Genomic DNA, 15,000 nt, shown 5'->3' with positions numbered 1-15,000 from the left:
ATGTTTATCATGTCTCTAACACACACATGTATCAGGTTATAGAAGGTCCTTATGGAAGATTTATTTCACTGACAAACATCAAATGTATTTGATCAGTTTGATCTAGTACCCAGTAGAAAACTGTAATGACATTGATATCAACCCTGATTTTCATGTAAATTTTCATTTTCCATTTTTACCTCCACAAAGGATTCGGTGAATTTAGAAATTGTGAACAAAGAATATAGGACACCATTGCTTGAAGCTGTTTCGGACGGTCACCTCGGAATAATGCAGCGGCTGATAGCCAGGGGCGCGAATGTAAATGTTGTCGAACATGGAGGAAATAATTGCCTGCATCTGGCGTTAAAAAGAGAAAACAACTTTCATTCTGAGGTGGAGCACATGACCATGTTAGATCAGGTATGTTTTCACATTGTTTGTGACTGTGTGTGTGTGTGTGTGCATTTGTGCGTCTGTGTGTGTGTGTGTTTGTGCGTGTGTGTGTGTGCATTTGTGCGTCTGTGTGTGTGTAAAATAGACAAACTGACAGAGAAAGACAGACAGAAACAGACATTGTTTATATCGCAATTCTCACCTACCAACCCCATCCTCCATTACCATTTCCTGATCCAGTCACAATGGTAACCCTTAGTTATATTATTATGTAACAAACACTATTCTCTATTCCGTCCCCTTCCGTCCTCAAAGGCACGACCTCTCCATGGTAGAGAAGGTGATCCATCTCGAATGTTGGCCATACAAACACGGTCATCAAAATTTGAAGGAGAAATGATCTATTCAAGACAGGAGATATTATTCTGAATTAACAATGATACTGGGTAGAAGAGAGGTTCATATGATAGACAGTAACATTTATAGTGCTGGGGCCATGATAATAATACATCTTGTCCATTCCATGAAGAATTCTGCCTGAAACAGCTCTCTGTCACATTTCTTTTATATAATACTAGCAGCATATCCGGCATTGCCCGGGTATGTAAGAGCCCCTAGTAGGCAACGACTAATCCCAATCTAGTCCTTTCCCTCTAGGGAACGAAGGTGCGTGTGTAGGTTGCAATATCTTCTCTTCACTCGAATACTTCTGTGTATACGATGTTCCTAGCTGTCCCTTTGGGCGATAAAAAGGTCGAGTTGCGTCCTCTAGACAGAAGATGTGTTGCATATAAAAAGTTTAGATTCTCGACTCCATGTCGAATTTATCGATTTTTTTCAGAACTGGGGGAAGTTTTCAAAATTTTCGCTGCGTTAGTTTTGAAATATGACATTGGGCTATTCCCATATGAATAAAGCTCACTACAGATGGCTGACCACTATTCAGGCAGTTGATGGTCATCTGTGTATTGTTGTAATGTCTACTTTGGTGAGAGGAACCTACTCTGACAGCCAGCGACCTCCCCACCTACTGGAATAGTCCATCAGACTAACACTGAACAATTTATCAACTATGCGTTGGTGTTCTGCCTCAACTGTGACACCGATTCTTACTTCCCTTCACTTTCTTCATCAAAAGATGTTTCCTTATTAATTCATCATCATCATCATCATGATAATGTATCGACTGTTTTCAAAGCTGGCATGGATTCGACGCTTTGACAGAAGCTTGTCAGCTGAAAAGCTACCTGGGCTCCATATCTCTTTACGCATGGTTTCGACAGTTGGACGTCCTTCCTAATGCCACCCAATTTACATAATGTACTGCGTGCTTTTCTGCAGCACACGACACGGATATTTGTATGTGACACCAGCATGGGTGATTTTTCCGAAGCATCAGCACCCATGATCCCACAAGATTAGGATATCTCAGACGAAGAATGATACAGGGACATGACAGTATGCAAGGACAACGACGACTTAGCTTGGCATATCATCTCAAGTACAGCAGACTGCCAAAAGTATCGCTCCCATTTCATCCCCTCTGTGAGGCCCAACGTCTGACGGTCCTTTCTCACCACATTATTGCACGTCTTTCTGGGTCTACCCCCTCCACACATTCCCTCCACAATGAGAGATCACCACTTCTTGATGAAGCTATCTTCATCCATATGCATCACATAACCATACCATGGTAGACTTCTCTCTTGCGCACAAAATCCGATGCCTTATATACCCTGTTTTTCTCTCCAATCCACTTAATTATAGAAACATTATTGATCTGCGTGGATATGTCTATGTGGTGTTGATTTAGTTGTTATGTCTGAAGGCCTTGCTATGTTGTTGCTGTTCTCTTTTCTGATATAACTTATATTATTTGTGGTGTTATTCATATCTATAAGACAGTCATTTGACGAAAATTTTATGCACATTTTGCTTTGGAGGTTAATGGCAGCCAAACCGAGGCAAGGATACTAAATGCGTGGTGAGAATGAGACCCGCGATGGTTAAAATTCGCAAGCTATAAGATGTGGTTGCTATGGCAAAAAGAGTGATTTTTTGATCCCTCTATAACGATGTCTCTCTGTCACTCTTTCTTGCACCACCTCTCTCACTGTACATCTGTCTGTATCTATAGACAGAAAGCGATGACAACCGCAAAAGTTTAAATATTCTCGCCACAGGTCTTTTAGAACGGTGAATTAATATCGCTCACCTCCATCGCACAGTCATAACAGATATTATTAAACAGATATATTGTGTTAATTTATATATATACTGTGTGCATATGTGGTTGAATTTGGCTAAAAATATGCACACCTATGTTAAAAGTGCTAGCGAGTTTGTATTGGAACTTCGAATTTGCCCAATTGAAAGGCATGGACTCTAGGGCAAAATTCCTCATCTTTTAAAATGTGGCCCGCTTAGACCCGAATGAAATCGGGTTATAATACCAAAACGAGTAAAACAATAATAAACTATTTTAATTCCGAACAAGGCCGGGTATGTATTTCTAATCTATCAAATGAAGAAGGCGAACGATGATACAAATTGGATTTTTATGTAAAAATATGTGTAATTGGGCCTGGAAGGAGATTACAATTTAGAAGAGGGGGTAACTTGCGGTGAGAAATTGTTTGAGAGACTTTTGGGGCGCTACTGTGGTCGTTTTGGTGTGAAAATAGGGATTTTATTGATTTTGGGGGACAATTGGGGGTTTAGATTGGACACCTTTTGCCCGATTTCAATCAAATTTTCAACATGGTAAAGTAGAAGATTTGTAATTTAAGCACGGAAATCTAATTTTTTATAAATGGGAGATAGATAGATAGAGAAAGATAAAAAGCAAGAGAAAGTGAGGGAGAGTCCGAGATAAAGGAAGAGTAAGAGAGTGGGGATGCGAGAGAGAAAGGAGAGAGGAACAAAGAAGGTGAATATGGCGATAAGAAACAAAGGAAGCAACAGAAAGTAACAATCACACCCTCACCCACGCGTAGAGCGGGTCACCTTAAGCTAGTACTTATATGTACAATACTCTTCCGTAAGTATTTCTCTTGCTGTGGCCATTTGGCTTTATCAAGCCAGTTGTAGAGATAGGTTCTTGTTGGTTTGTTGTCTTTCATTATTGTGACATTTCTGTCCTTATATTGTGTATATTTGACTTGATGTTATAATAACTTTATATTGTGTTTTTATTGAATAGTTTGTGACATTTGTGATTGGCAAGTAAATATTTACTCATTAAATATCATTGTTAAGCAATAACGTTGACCACTAATGTGCGTTTTGTTCAATATAATGATCATAATTTTTGTCTTAATGTAGAACGTAAAGTAAAACAAATGATAATGAAAAGTGGACTCAACTAAGAGATGATGTAAGAAATCAACGCTGTGTGAATAGTTTAATCACTGGGGAAACAAACTATGTGTAAATGTAGTTGAACTGTTGTGTAATTTGGGGCATCTTTAGTATATGTTTGTGTAATCTTTAACTCATCATTTTATATTTCATCATTTGTAGTTCTGCAAGGATCTGAAACTGGGAAGCGAAGAAAGGTACTCTGGCGTGGTGGTTGCCAGTTACCTAGCCCACCACGGGGCCAACTTTTACTGTAAAAACAAAAGTGGCAGAACACCATTGGACCTAATAAAAAAGGCAAAATTAAAAAAAACGTTAAAGACGTTATTCCGACCAACGCCGTAAGTATTCACTGGCAATGACAAGATAAACCATTACATTTTCTGTTTTGTATATAACCGTGTTTATATGTTTATATTGTTTTAATTCTACTGATACATTATACTGCTTTAGAGGCTTAATGAAAGGTTACGCAACAACAGTAAGAAGAACAATAAACGATATGCAGTTGTTAAGCTAATTAAAGAAAGAACACTATTTTGATTACATTCAAATGATTGGTTGCATTGACTGTTATACCTCTCCTAAAATCCCCACCCACCTCTCTCAGTTCCCTATTTTAAAGATTTGGGACCAATGAGAAAATGTAGAAGTAAATAGTGAAGTGATGGAATTTATCTCTCTACCAACAGATTGTTCCTCTGTCTTCTCTGTCCCACCCAGTCATGTCCATGTGAGCAATCCTGAGAAAATCGCCTACAAACACATACAATGAGTGTACATACATGGATACATACATACATACATCCATCCATCCATCCTTCCATCCATACATACATACATAGAATCATAGATATATACATACATATAAATGTATATACACACACACATATATATATATACATATATATATATATATTATATATATATATATGCATATATATATATATATATATATATATATATGTGTGTGTATATGCATATATATACATACATACTTATATATATATACAAAAACGGGTAAAATATAATTAATTTAATAAAATCAATAAATTTCACCTAGTAGATTTTTCGGTATGGAAAAGACCATATTTGATAAGAATTATATAATTATAATAAAGGGTTAATTGCAACAAGTTGCTCAAAACCACACACCGAAAATATTAGAAATAGCAACCAAATAGATCACTATTTCTCCTACTAATAAAAAAGTCTCCACAAACAAACAGAATTTGTAACCCGTATATGGTAAAGAGAAAGAAAACAACGAAATCCCAGCCTATTGGATTAATTATAGACGAATCGTTTCTGATTTAGAACCGAAAGTTCATTTCCTTGTCAACATAATATTTCCCATAAATCTAGAAATGCTAGGAAAAAATTTTGGAGGGAGATACGAATTCGCCTGTCTATATAAATGTAGAGATACTAGCAGTCCGTTAGATCGTTCGATGTCGCTTGATCGAGCCGGTGTAATGGGTGAGTTTTTTTTCCTAGCATTTCTAGATTTATAGGAAATATTATATTGACAAGGAAATGAGCCTTCGGTTCTAATCCAGAAACGATACGTCTATGATTAATCCAATAGGCAGGGATTTCGTTATATTCTTTCTATTTACCATATACGAGTTACAAATTCTGTTTGTTTCTGGAGACTCTTATTAGTAGAAGAAATAGTGATTTATTTGGCTGCTATTTCTAATATTTTCGGTATGTGGTTTTGAGCAATTTGTTGCAATTAACCCTTTATTATAATTAATATATATATATATATATATATATATATATATATATATATATATATATATATATATTGATTATAATAAAGGGTTAATTGCAACAAATTGCTCAAAACCACATACCGAAAATATATATATATTATATATATATAAATATATATATATATATATATATATATAAATGTATATATATATATATATAAATATATATATATATAGTGTTATATATATATATATAATATATATATATATATATATATAATGTATATATATATATATATATATACATTATATATACATTATATATATATATATATATATATATATATATATATATATATATATATATATATATATATAAATATATATATATAGTGTTGTGGTTCAGCTTAAGGACAGAGCCGGCGACCTACTTTGGGGATGAATCCATTGTTCTGCCAGATGCGGGCTGATTAATTAGCTCTGGGGAAACTCCCCGACCCTGTCAGGTGAATTAGAGTTCAGTTTGTGAGAGACAGTGAGAGAGGATGAGGGGCTGAGGAAGACAGGCAGAGAGTATTGCAGAGCTAAGAGAGAGGGAGATTGCGACAGAGAGATTGGGGTAGTGACAAATCAGTCGGTATTTGGGAGTCAAGGCGAGCAGTTGGCAGTCGGATTCAGCAGTGAGCATTTGGTATTCAAGGCAAGCGGTTGGCGGTTGGATTTAGCGGTTGGCAGTTGGATTTAGCAGTGCTAAGAGAGATGAACTACAATGTGAGACATTGGCTAATGTAACGATACGTGAATTGAGTAAGGGACTTGTCGATGTGTTATAAAAGCTGGAAAAAGAAATGAAACAGTAAAAAGAACAATGTGAACTGTATTGATATGTGTTACAGAACTGTTAAAGCAAGAGAGAGATTCTGTTGTAGTCTTTAATGAACATTGAACTGTATATGCCTTTAATGTTCTTTGAACTGTAACGTTAATGTGATTTGAAACAGAACTGTTGTCTCCGGACTGTATGATGTATTGACTTGATGTTTAATTCGACGTGTACTCTTTAAATGCTGTTGTTATTGCATTTGATGTGTTGTTACTTGCATGTATTTCCTCTTTGATGTATCTGATATGTATTTGATGTTGTAACAATTATAAAGTGTTATAAACTAGTACGTTAAATGTAGGCCAATTGCCTTCTTTGTGTCTCTCTCGATTGCCTCTGTGTCTCTTCTTGCGGCTGTTGTTGTAGTAGTTGTCTCTCTCTCCTCTCCGAGTTTCCGTGGCGAACATTTACTGATCGATCGGGCCTGTGTGAGGGATTCCGTAACAGCTTTCGTTCGGAGGTCCCCCGTAACAATATATATACACATATATATATATATATATAATACAGATTCAGTTGAATTGAGTTCTTAAGTTGAAGCACCAAGTCAGTCCGTTATAATCCGCGCGGATCGAAGTAAGGTGAATAAAGTCAAAATATGCAGCAGGATATCAAATAGTGATGCAGTACGACCATTTCAAGCGAGTCCATTGACTTGAAAAATGCAATTATTACATCAATTTAAACGCAGTGCTATCTTCAGCTGCACAAAATAAATATTATTTTTTAACTAGTAGGCTACATTAATGTTATATTAAAAAATCATGTTTATGTGTCCATTTATTAAAAAACTCCAGTTAGTTTGTGCAGCTGAAGATATAATTGCATTTAAACTGATGTAATGTTTGCTTTGTTCAATTAAATGGAGTCGCTTGAAACGGTCGTACTGCATTACTACTTGTTATCCTGTTGCTTATTTTGATTACACACACACACACACGCACACACACACACTCACACACATACACACAAATACACACACACACACATATATATATATATATATATATATATATCAAAGACATGTATCACATTATAGCAGGTTTGACAAAAAACCGAGTTTCATTGGGAAAGTAAATCCTCACAGGCGTATATGACACTGCGAGACTCCAAAACAAACCGTTTTTTCACTCGATAAAGAATGAGTGAAAAAACGGTAAGGACGATTTGTTTTGGAGTCTCGCAATGCCATATACGCCTGTGAGGATTTACTTTCCCAATGAAACTCGGTTTTTTCTCAAACCTTTTCTCAAACATGCTATAATGTGATACATGTCTTTGGTGTGGTAATTGTACGTGGCTGAAGAAGGCTTTTGATCTACCTGTTATATCAATTATGCATTGATATAAGTTGTTCAATAAAGCCCGAAACATATGTACCGCAAAATCCTTTACGTCCTGTTTTTCTTTTGATACATATATCCTATCACCTATACCACTAGCTGGCATATACAGGTGCTTACATTTATCAAGTACTAGCAGCATAGCCCGGCGTTGCCCGGGTATGTAAGAGCCCCTAGTAGGCAACGACTAATCCCAATCTAGTCCTTTCCCTCTAGGGAACGAAGGCGCATGTGTAGGTTGCAATGACTTCTCTTCACTCCCAAATAACTATCAAACAGCTATCGATAATTCAACCCAACCAATTCCTACCAGGAAGAAATTACATTCGAGACTTTACCCCCAACACCGCCACTTCTGCTAATAGCTGCTGCAGCCGCAAGTTATTCGAATACTTTTTTGTTTACACTTTCTTTATAACTACCACCCCAAACGTTTTTCCTTAAATTTTTGACGTACCCTAAGGGTCCTCGGACGCTACTTGCAAACTCGTGGTTTATTATAAACCGCTTTTGTCGTGTGCACCAAACAAACCTTTTCCATTCGCTTGTTCAGTTTGGTCACTTTTGACTTTTTCGTTGTTGTCACTCACATTGCTGCCCGCTTTTTTGCCGTTTTTGTACATCTTTATACATTTTGGGATACTTACCCCACGTGTTCCGAGAGTTAAAAAGGTCGAGTTGCGTCCCCTAGACAGTCTGTAGAAAATGTGTTGCATATAAAAAGCTTAGATTCTCGACCCTTGTCGAATTTATCGATTATTTTTCAGGACTGGAGGAACTTTTCAAAATTTTCGCTGCGTTAGTTTTGAATTATGACATTGGGCTATGTGTGTGTCAAGTTTCATCAGAATCGGTTGAAAACCGTGGTCAGGGTGAGGGTACAACCTGACAGACACACAGACAGACAAACTGCCGTTTATATATAGAGAGATTCACCCTGAATTTATTATATATATATATATATATATATATATATATATATATATATATATATATATATAAAAGGTAAAGAAATCATTCGGTTATGAATGATCATCGGATAGCACCCAGGATGTTAGATGTTACACTCCGGGGCACGAGGCCGGGTAATGTTTTTATGGAAGACAAACAGTGGCCTATGTATGCCACACTCCATTCTCCACGCCACCAATGTCATCTAAGAGAAAGGCAAGGGCCGATACAGCTTGACACCAGTGGCATCAGAACTCACTTCTAAAGCCTATTGAACTGGAAAAACATGGAAATATTGTGTCTTGCTCAAGCACAAAATCGAACTCCCTACCTCATGAGTGTGAGCCTGAGGTTCTAACCACTGAGCCTTGCATCTTCATATATATATAATCAAATTAAGCAACAGGATATCAAGTCGTGATACAATACGACCGTTTCAAGCGCCTCCATTCAATTGAACAATGCAATCAATACATCAATTTAAATGCAGTGCCATCTTTAGCTGTAGAAATAAATGAATAGAATTTTAACCATTCGGATACATTACTGTAATGTTTCTAAACTATTTTAACAGAGTAAGAAGATGGAAGAAATTAATGTTATCGATATTGTAGCTAAGAAAAAAAACTACACTTCCAAGAATCGCATGGAGGCTATTGGAGTCATAGTGTTGTAAAGGATTGTAATTCATTTCTAATTTCATTTATCTCTTTATCAACTACTAAATCTAAGACCAGAAGACAGTGTCCTGTTTTGAATAAAGGACAAGAATGAGTTGACAGCTCATGGCTAGGTATGGTCATAAATGTTGTCGTATGTATTCCCTTTCCTCTAGGCAGAAAGAAGACATTAGGGGTAGTCAATTGGATATAAAGTAAGTGTCCATAAAAAGAGGCTTAGTAGTGTAAGACTTTAAATCATGATGTTGATTACCAGTTAAAGGGGCAAGGCGCAAAGAAACCAAGGATGTTAATGCAGACGAAATTTTATTATGTGTGATTGCTTATAAACAATATTGCTATGTTGTATGAAAAATATAATTAAGATTGTCAAAAATGGTATCAATACCGAAATAGGTAAAATGTGTGTCTTTATTTATTATAAACATTAAAAAGGAAAGATTACCGGAGACTAAACAGTATGCCTGTGCCTCAGTAGAAGGTAAATCTGCAAAATCTAGGTTTTGGTACAATCGATTTAGGCAGATAAAATTTTGGGTAGAAATACATTTGAAGTGGACAAGTTGTCAAAACATGTTTGTAGATCAATGATTTCTTTAGATACACCAATAACAATTACATCATGTGTGGCAGAATCAGTGGTTTATTTCTCAATGTCCCTGGATTTAGCTATAACTAGGGGTAGATTTTTACCTGATGTTTTCTTATATGGACCTTTAATGTCGGATTACGTAAGGAACTTTTCTTTTAATATCCGTCACAACAAATGTCCAGAATTTTCCTGTGGATGGTAAGATTTTGTTCGACTGCAAAGATGGGGAAAGACACACGGGCCAGCCACCGTGGGGATCATACAACCATAATGCATCTTTGATTGGCCTGAAGTTAATGGTGCATAGAAACTCAGTACAACTCATCTGTTTTTAAAATATTCTCCAGTTTTGTACATATACATTGTATTGTATTCTCAAAGCATTCTTCTATTTTAGAACAGTGACTTGTTTAGTTATACGGATCTCGTATATATGAAGCTATAGCAAATGTGTCCCGTCTCTCCAGCCATAAAATTCAAAACCAGATGTCTAAATATAGAGGACTTGCGAAACAGATTAGATACAATGAAGAGTTTTATATATACATATATTAATGGTTGTACATGATCTTATCAATAAGTATCCAGACTGTTGCCATAGTAACAAAGCTAAAGCACACAGAGTAAAGTTGCTTGGCACAGATTGACCTTTATCTCTGTTGTGCATGCACGCTAAGTTTTGACTTTCTAGAGCAATTCCACTGTTTACAGCAGTGCTTGGACGGAAGGTGTGTAGTGTGTGATCGTCACATTGACAATGATATAGAAAGCTGAGCAGAGAATCTGCATCAAATTTTGTCAAAAGTTTGACGATTCCTACTCAGAGGGCCCTAGAAATTTTTCAATAAATTTTTATCGTCCCTGACACAATCAAGGACATGTTGTGCATCTGAAACCCGCGTGTCCTTTTGGTCATCTGAAAGCAGTTTTTGCACAAATTTGGTAGACACGCGTCTCAAACCCAAATCTTCAGTGGTAATGGCCCGAACCGTAACAAACCTGCACATCCTCTGATAATTCAAGGATGGTAATTCGATGGTTTACCCACACAACTGTACGCACATCAGCAATGTTTTTTCTCAGTTCTGCTCGTTGCAGATCTTCCAGAATGTTCGTCAATATCGACATTTTCGGCCATACTTAAAATGTCTGAACCACTCTTACATGTGTGTGTGGCTCATACACTCCTCTCCATACACTTTCTGCAACTTTACGTAGGCTTCCAAGCACTGCTGTAAACAGCGGATATGAGCTAGAACATAAAAATTAGTGCGCATGTACAGCACAGATTGAGATCAATCTTTGCCAAGCGGCTTCACTCTGCGTGTTTTTGCTTCGTTACTATAGCAACAGTCTGGATACTTATTGATCAGACCTCGTATATAGACACAAAGTTGTGTACATATATAGTTTTGTTCAGCAGAAATGGAGTCTAGAAGTGAAGTATGGTTTTGGAATATATGTGGTGCACTGCTTTTGTAATATATCAGAGTCAAGACGTATATTTAACAAAATCTGTATAAATATACACGTGTGTGTGTCTGCGTAGCACTTATACACACATAAATCTGTCCGAACGTGGTTCTTTAAAATAGAAATTGTGAGACACTCATGGAGGTCACTGCAGAGTTTCATAATATTTTGTCCTGTAAACATGTATACCATGTAAAAATTGATATACATGAATGTTATTGATGAAATGTGTTTATATTTTGTTCCATAGATGTCGCTACTGTCATGAGAACATGGCCACCGTGAGACTGCAACCATGTGGAGATCTTGTTCTCTGCGAGAATTGTTCTTCTGAAATGACATTTAAGAGATGCCCCGTGTGTCGAGAATACACCCTCAGCAAAAGTGAATTTGGTAAGACAATCTTTGGGGTTCTGTTTGTTGTCTTGTTGACCTTATTGTGTGGAATAATGTGCTTCAAGCTTTCGTGTAGACCCAGGTACTTCATAATAGGACAGATTTATGATAGGTGTTCCTGGGGTCTTTTCTTTGTGACAGTATATCTATCACTATATCCACTAAATATTGCCTTTACCTAATTTTAAGATGTCACACTTCAAGATGTCTGTCAGCATATGTTGTTTAGGTACGTACCCTGAATGTCTCTTTAGGTACGTACCCTGAATTATGAGAAATTAACAAGATTAAAAATCAAATCCCTAAGATTATAAGTATAATGATCATTAACGTTGATTAAATATTAAATTTAGTATTGAACGGTGAACATCTGTTTGCATTTAAACAAAACATTGGTGTTGACATAAGATATAAAGATAGGAATTAAATATGAGTTCCCTGTGTGACTTGATCTCACAAATCCTTGTTTGTAACTATATATAATATACACTTATTACATTGTTTGAACAACATTTACCATCCATATAGTCATTCTTTTTCTCACTCTTGTTAGATTTTAGATGATATTAATGCTAAAAGAGGCACAGTTTTCTGAGTGTTTCACCCTTTGGTCTTGATTGTTGCGTTCAAATTCTTTAATGAAAGATAGTCATTGTTATTTGACCAGGAAATGAATTAATCATTAGTATTTGGCAGTGGACTTGGTTATATCTTTCTTCGTTTGCTCATGGAACTACGATAATATTAGCTGTGCTGAGACACAATCATATTCATTGTAATGAAGGTTATATGTTCTTTACTCAGATTATATACAATCTATATTGATATCTAGTATTGCACCGTCAAGCACAGTGCCATTGTATCACATATATACCCAATTATCATGATAATTAATAAGCTATAATTCATTAACTCTCTTACATTTGTATGTATGAAATGTAAACTTATTTTGTCATAGGAACATCGTGTACCCTCACCTTACATTTTACACCTTGTTAGGGATCATGTTGGGGAAGGGTGTATGGAATTTGGCTTGTGGAGATGATTTTTAGGGGACAGATTGTGTGCGGGGTGGAGGGTATGCACATAAAGGACATGTCTTTATGGGCTCAGTTTTACTTAATTAGAGAGGAATGTTGATTAGTGAATTCTAGAGATGAGAGGACAGTGCCATGCCATAGATTTGGCAGTTATAAGAAAAGAAAGACAAAGCTAAGAGAAAACTGTTATCAAGTGTTAATTAAATGAGATAATTGGTACATTGTTAGAATATTTAATGTGTTCTTAGAGAGAGAGAGAGGGTGGACTTAGGAATGTTAGTCTGTTTTATTGTGGACATATTGGGCTATTACATGGGACCACTGTAGAAAGTACAGAAATATTGACCAAAACCATAATGGTCAAAGGTTGACCAGTAACGACAGGAATTGAATGTCTCACAATAAAAAGATAGAGTTTAATAAAAATAAAGATGAAGAAATTTTATTATTAAATGTAAAACTTGGAAATATTTATTTCAGAGGCTCCAAAGTTTGAGGACAGGTGGGTACAAACAGAGGCTACATGTCAGGAATTAGGGGCTGCATCTCAGGCAATTGGTGAGTATAAAATAATAGTTCCCAATTGATTTCTGTAAGGTTTTCATCCCCTGAGTATATTGTGTTTGAAAGAATAACTGAAAACAGCTTCCATTCCTATTTTCCAATTGAACGATTATCTGTATAATAATTGAATTAAAGATATCGATTTACTGTGAGTTTATGAAATACCCATTGAGGTTAATGCTGTTGGTAATAATGTTCAAATTAGAAGACACAATAGAGTTAATTTTGTCATTTGGTCATGGAACTCATCATCATCATCATCATCATCATCATCATCATTTAACATCCGTTTCTTATGGTGGCATGGGTCGGACGATTTCACTGGCAAGGCAGTAGGCTGCGCCAGGCTCCAATGTGATCTGGCAAGGTTTCCACATATGTATGCCATTCCTAATGCCAACCACTCCGAGAGTGTGGTGGGTGCTTTCTACGTGCCACCGACACAGGAGCCAGTTTAGGTGGGAGCTGGTATTGACCACATTTGGGTGGTGCTTTTTACGTGCCACCTGCACAGGGAACCAGTCAGGCGGAACTGGTAACAAACCACGCTTGAATGGTAATTATTACGTGCCATCGGCACGGGTGCCAGTCAGGCGGCACTGGCATCGGCCATAATTACAATTTCCATTTTGATTTCGATCTTGTTTTGATTTTGATTTGTGATTTCTGGTTTTTGGTTTTACTTGACTCAAAGGAATTGAATGTCTCACAACAACAAGAAAGAGTTTATTTAAAATAACGATAAAGAAATTCTATTATTAATTCTAAAACTTGGAAATATTTATTTCAGAGTCTCCAGAGTCTGAAGACAAGTGTGTACAAACAGAGGTTGCGTCTGAGGAAATTGGTGAGTATAAAATAACAGTTGCCAATTGATTTCTATAAGTTTTACTTCCCCTGGCCATATTGTGCTTCAAAGAATAACCGGAAACAGGTTACATTCCGACTTGACGATTGAAAGAGTAACTGTATAATAGTTCTATTAAAGATATCGATATTATTGAAAGTTTATGGAATAACCATTGAGGATAGCACTGTTGGTAATAATGTTCAAATTAGAAGACACAATAGAGTTAATTTTGTCATTTGGTCACGGAACTCATCATCATCATCGTTTAACGTCCGTTTTTATAGTAGCATGGGTCGGACGATTTCACAGGCAAGGCAGTAGGCTACGCCAGGCTCCAATGTGATCTGGCAAGGTTTCCACATATGTATGCCATTCCTAACGCCAACCACTCCGAGAGTGTCGTGGGTGCTTTTTACGTGCCACCGACACAGGAGCCAGTTGAGGTTGGGGCTGGCATTGACCACGTTCGGATGGTGCTTTTTACTTTCCCCCAGCACAGGGAACCAGTCAGGCGGAACTTGCGACAAACCACTGAATAACGTTGTTATAAATTAAAAGGATTAAAAATCAAATCTCTAAGAGTATAAGTATAATGATCATTAACGTTGATTAAATATTAAATTTAGTATTGAACGGTGAACATCTGTTTGCATTTAAACAAAATATTGGTGTTGACATAAAATATAAAGATAGGAATTAAATATGATTTCCCTGTGTGATTTGATCTCACAAATCCTTGTTTGTAATTATATATAATATACACTTATTACAT

The 15,000-nt window shown here is 36.4% G+C and overlaps 1 protein-coding gene across 1 annotated transcript in view; it reads left to right on the top strand.

Moving 5' to 3' along the window:
* LOC115228038 (E3 ubiquitin-protein ligase MIB2-like) overlaps nucleotides 1-14,959 on the top strand; it is a 30,230-nt gene extending 15,271 nt beyond the window's left edge. The window contains exons 3-7 of the mRNA XM_029798710.2: nucleotides 190-402; nucleotides 3,898-4,076; nucleotides 11,629-11,771; nucleotides 13,295-13,372; nucleotides 14,169-14,959. Of these exons, the coding sequence (XP_029654570.2) occupies nucleotides 190-402; nucleotides 3,898-4,076; nucleotides 11,629-11,771; nucleotides 13,295-13,372; nucleotides 14,169-14,254 (699 nt within the window). The 3' untranslated portion in view covers nucleotides 14,255-14,959. The remainder of the gene's footprint in view (nucleotides 1-189; nucleotides 403-3,897; nucleotides 4,077-11,628; nucleotides 11,772-13,294; nucleotides 13,373-14,168) is intronic.
* Nucleotides 14,960-15,000: the final 41 nt, after the last annotated feature.

The sequence above is a fragment of the Octopus sinensis genome, unplaced genomic scaffold, assembly GCF_006345805.1.
Source record: "Octopus sinensis unplaced genomic scaffold, ASM634580v1 Contig09246, whole genome shotgun sequence".
Taxonomy (NCBI): domain Eukaryota; kingdom Metazoa; phylum Mollusca; class Cephalopoda; order Octopoda; family Octopodidae; genus Octopus; species Octopus sinensis.
The sequence above is the reverse complement of the archived record's forward strand: the minus strand, read 5'-3'. Positions and strand labels throughout refer to the sequence as shown.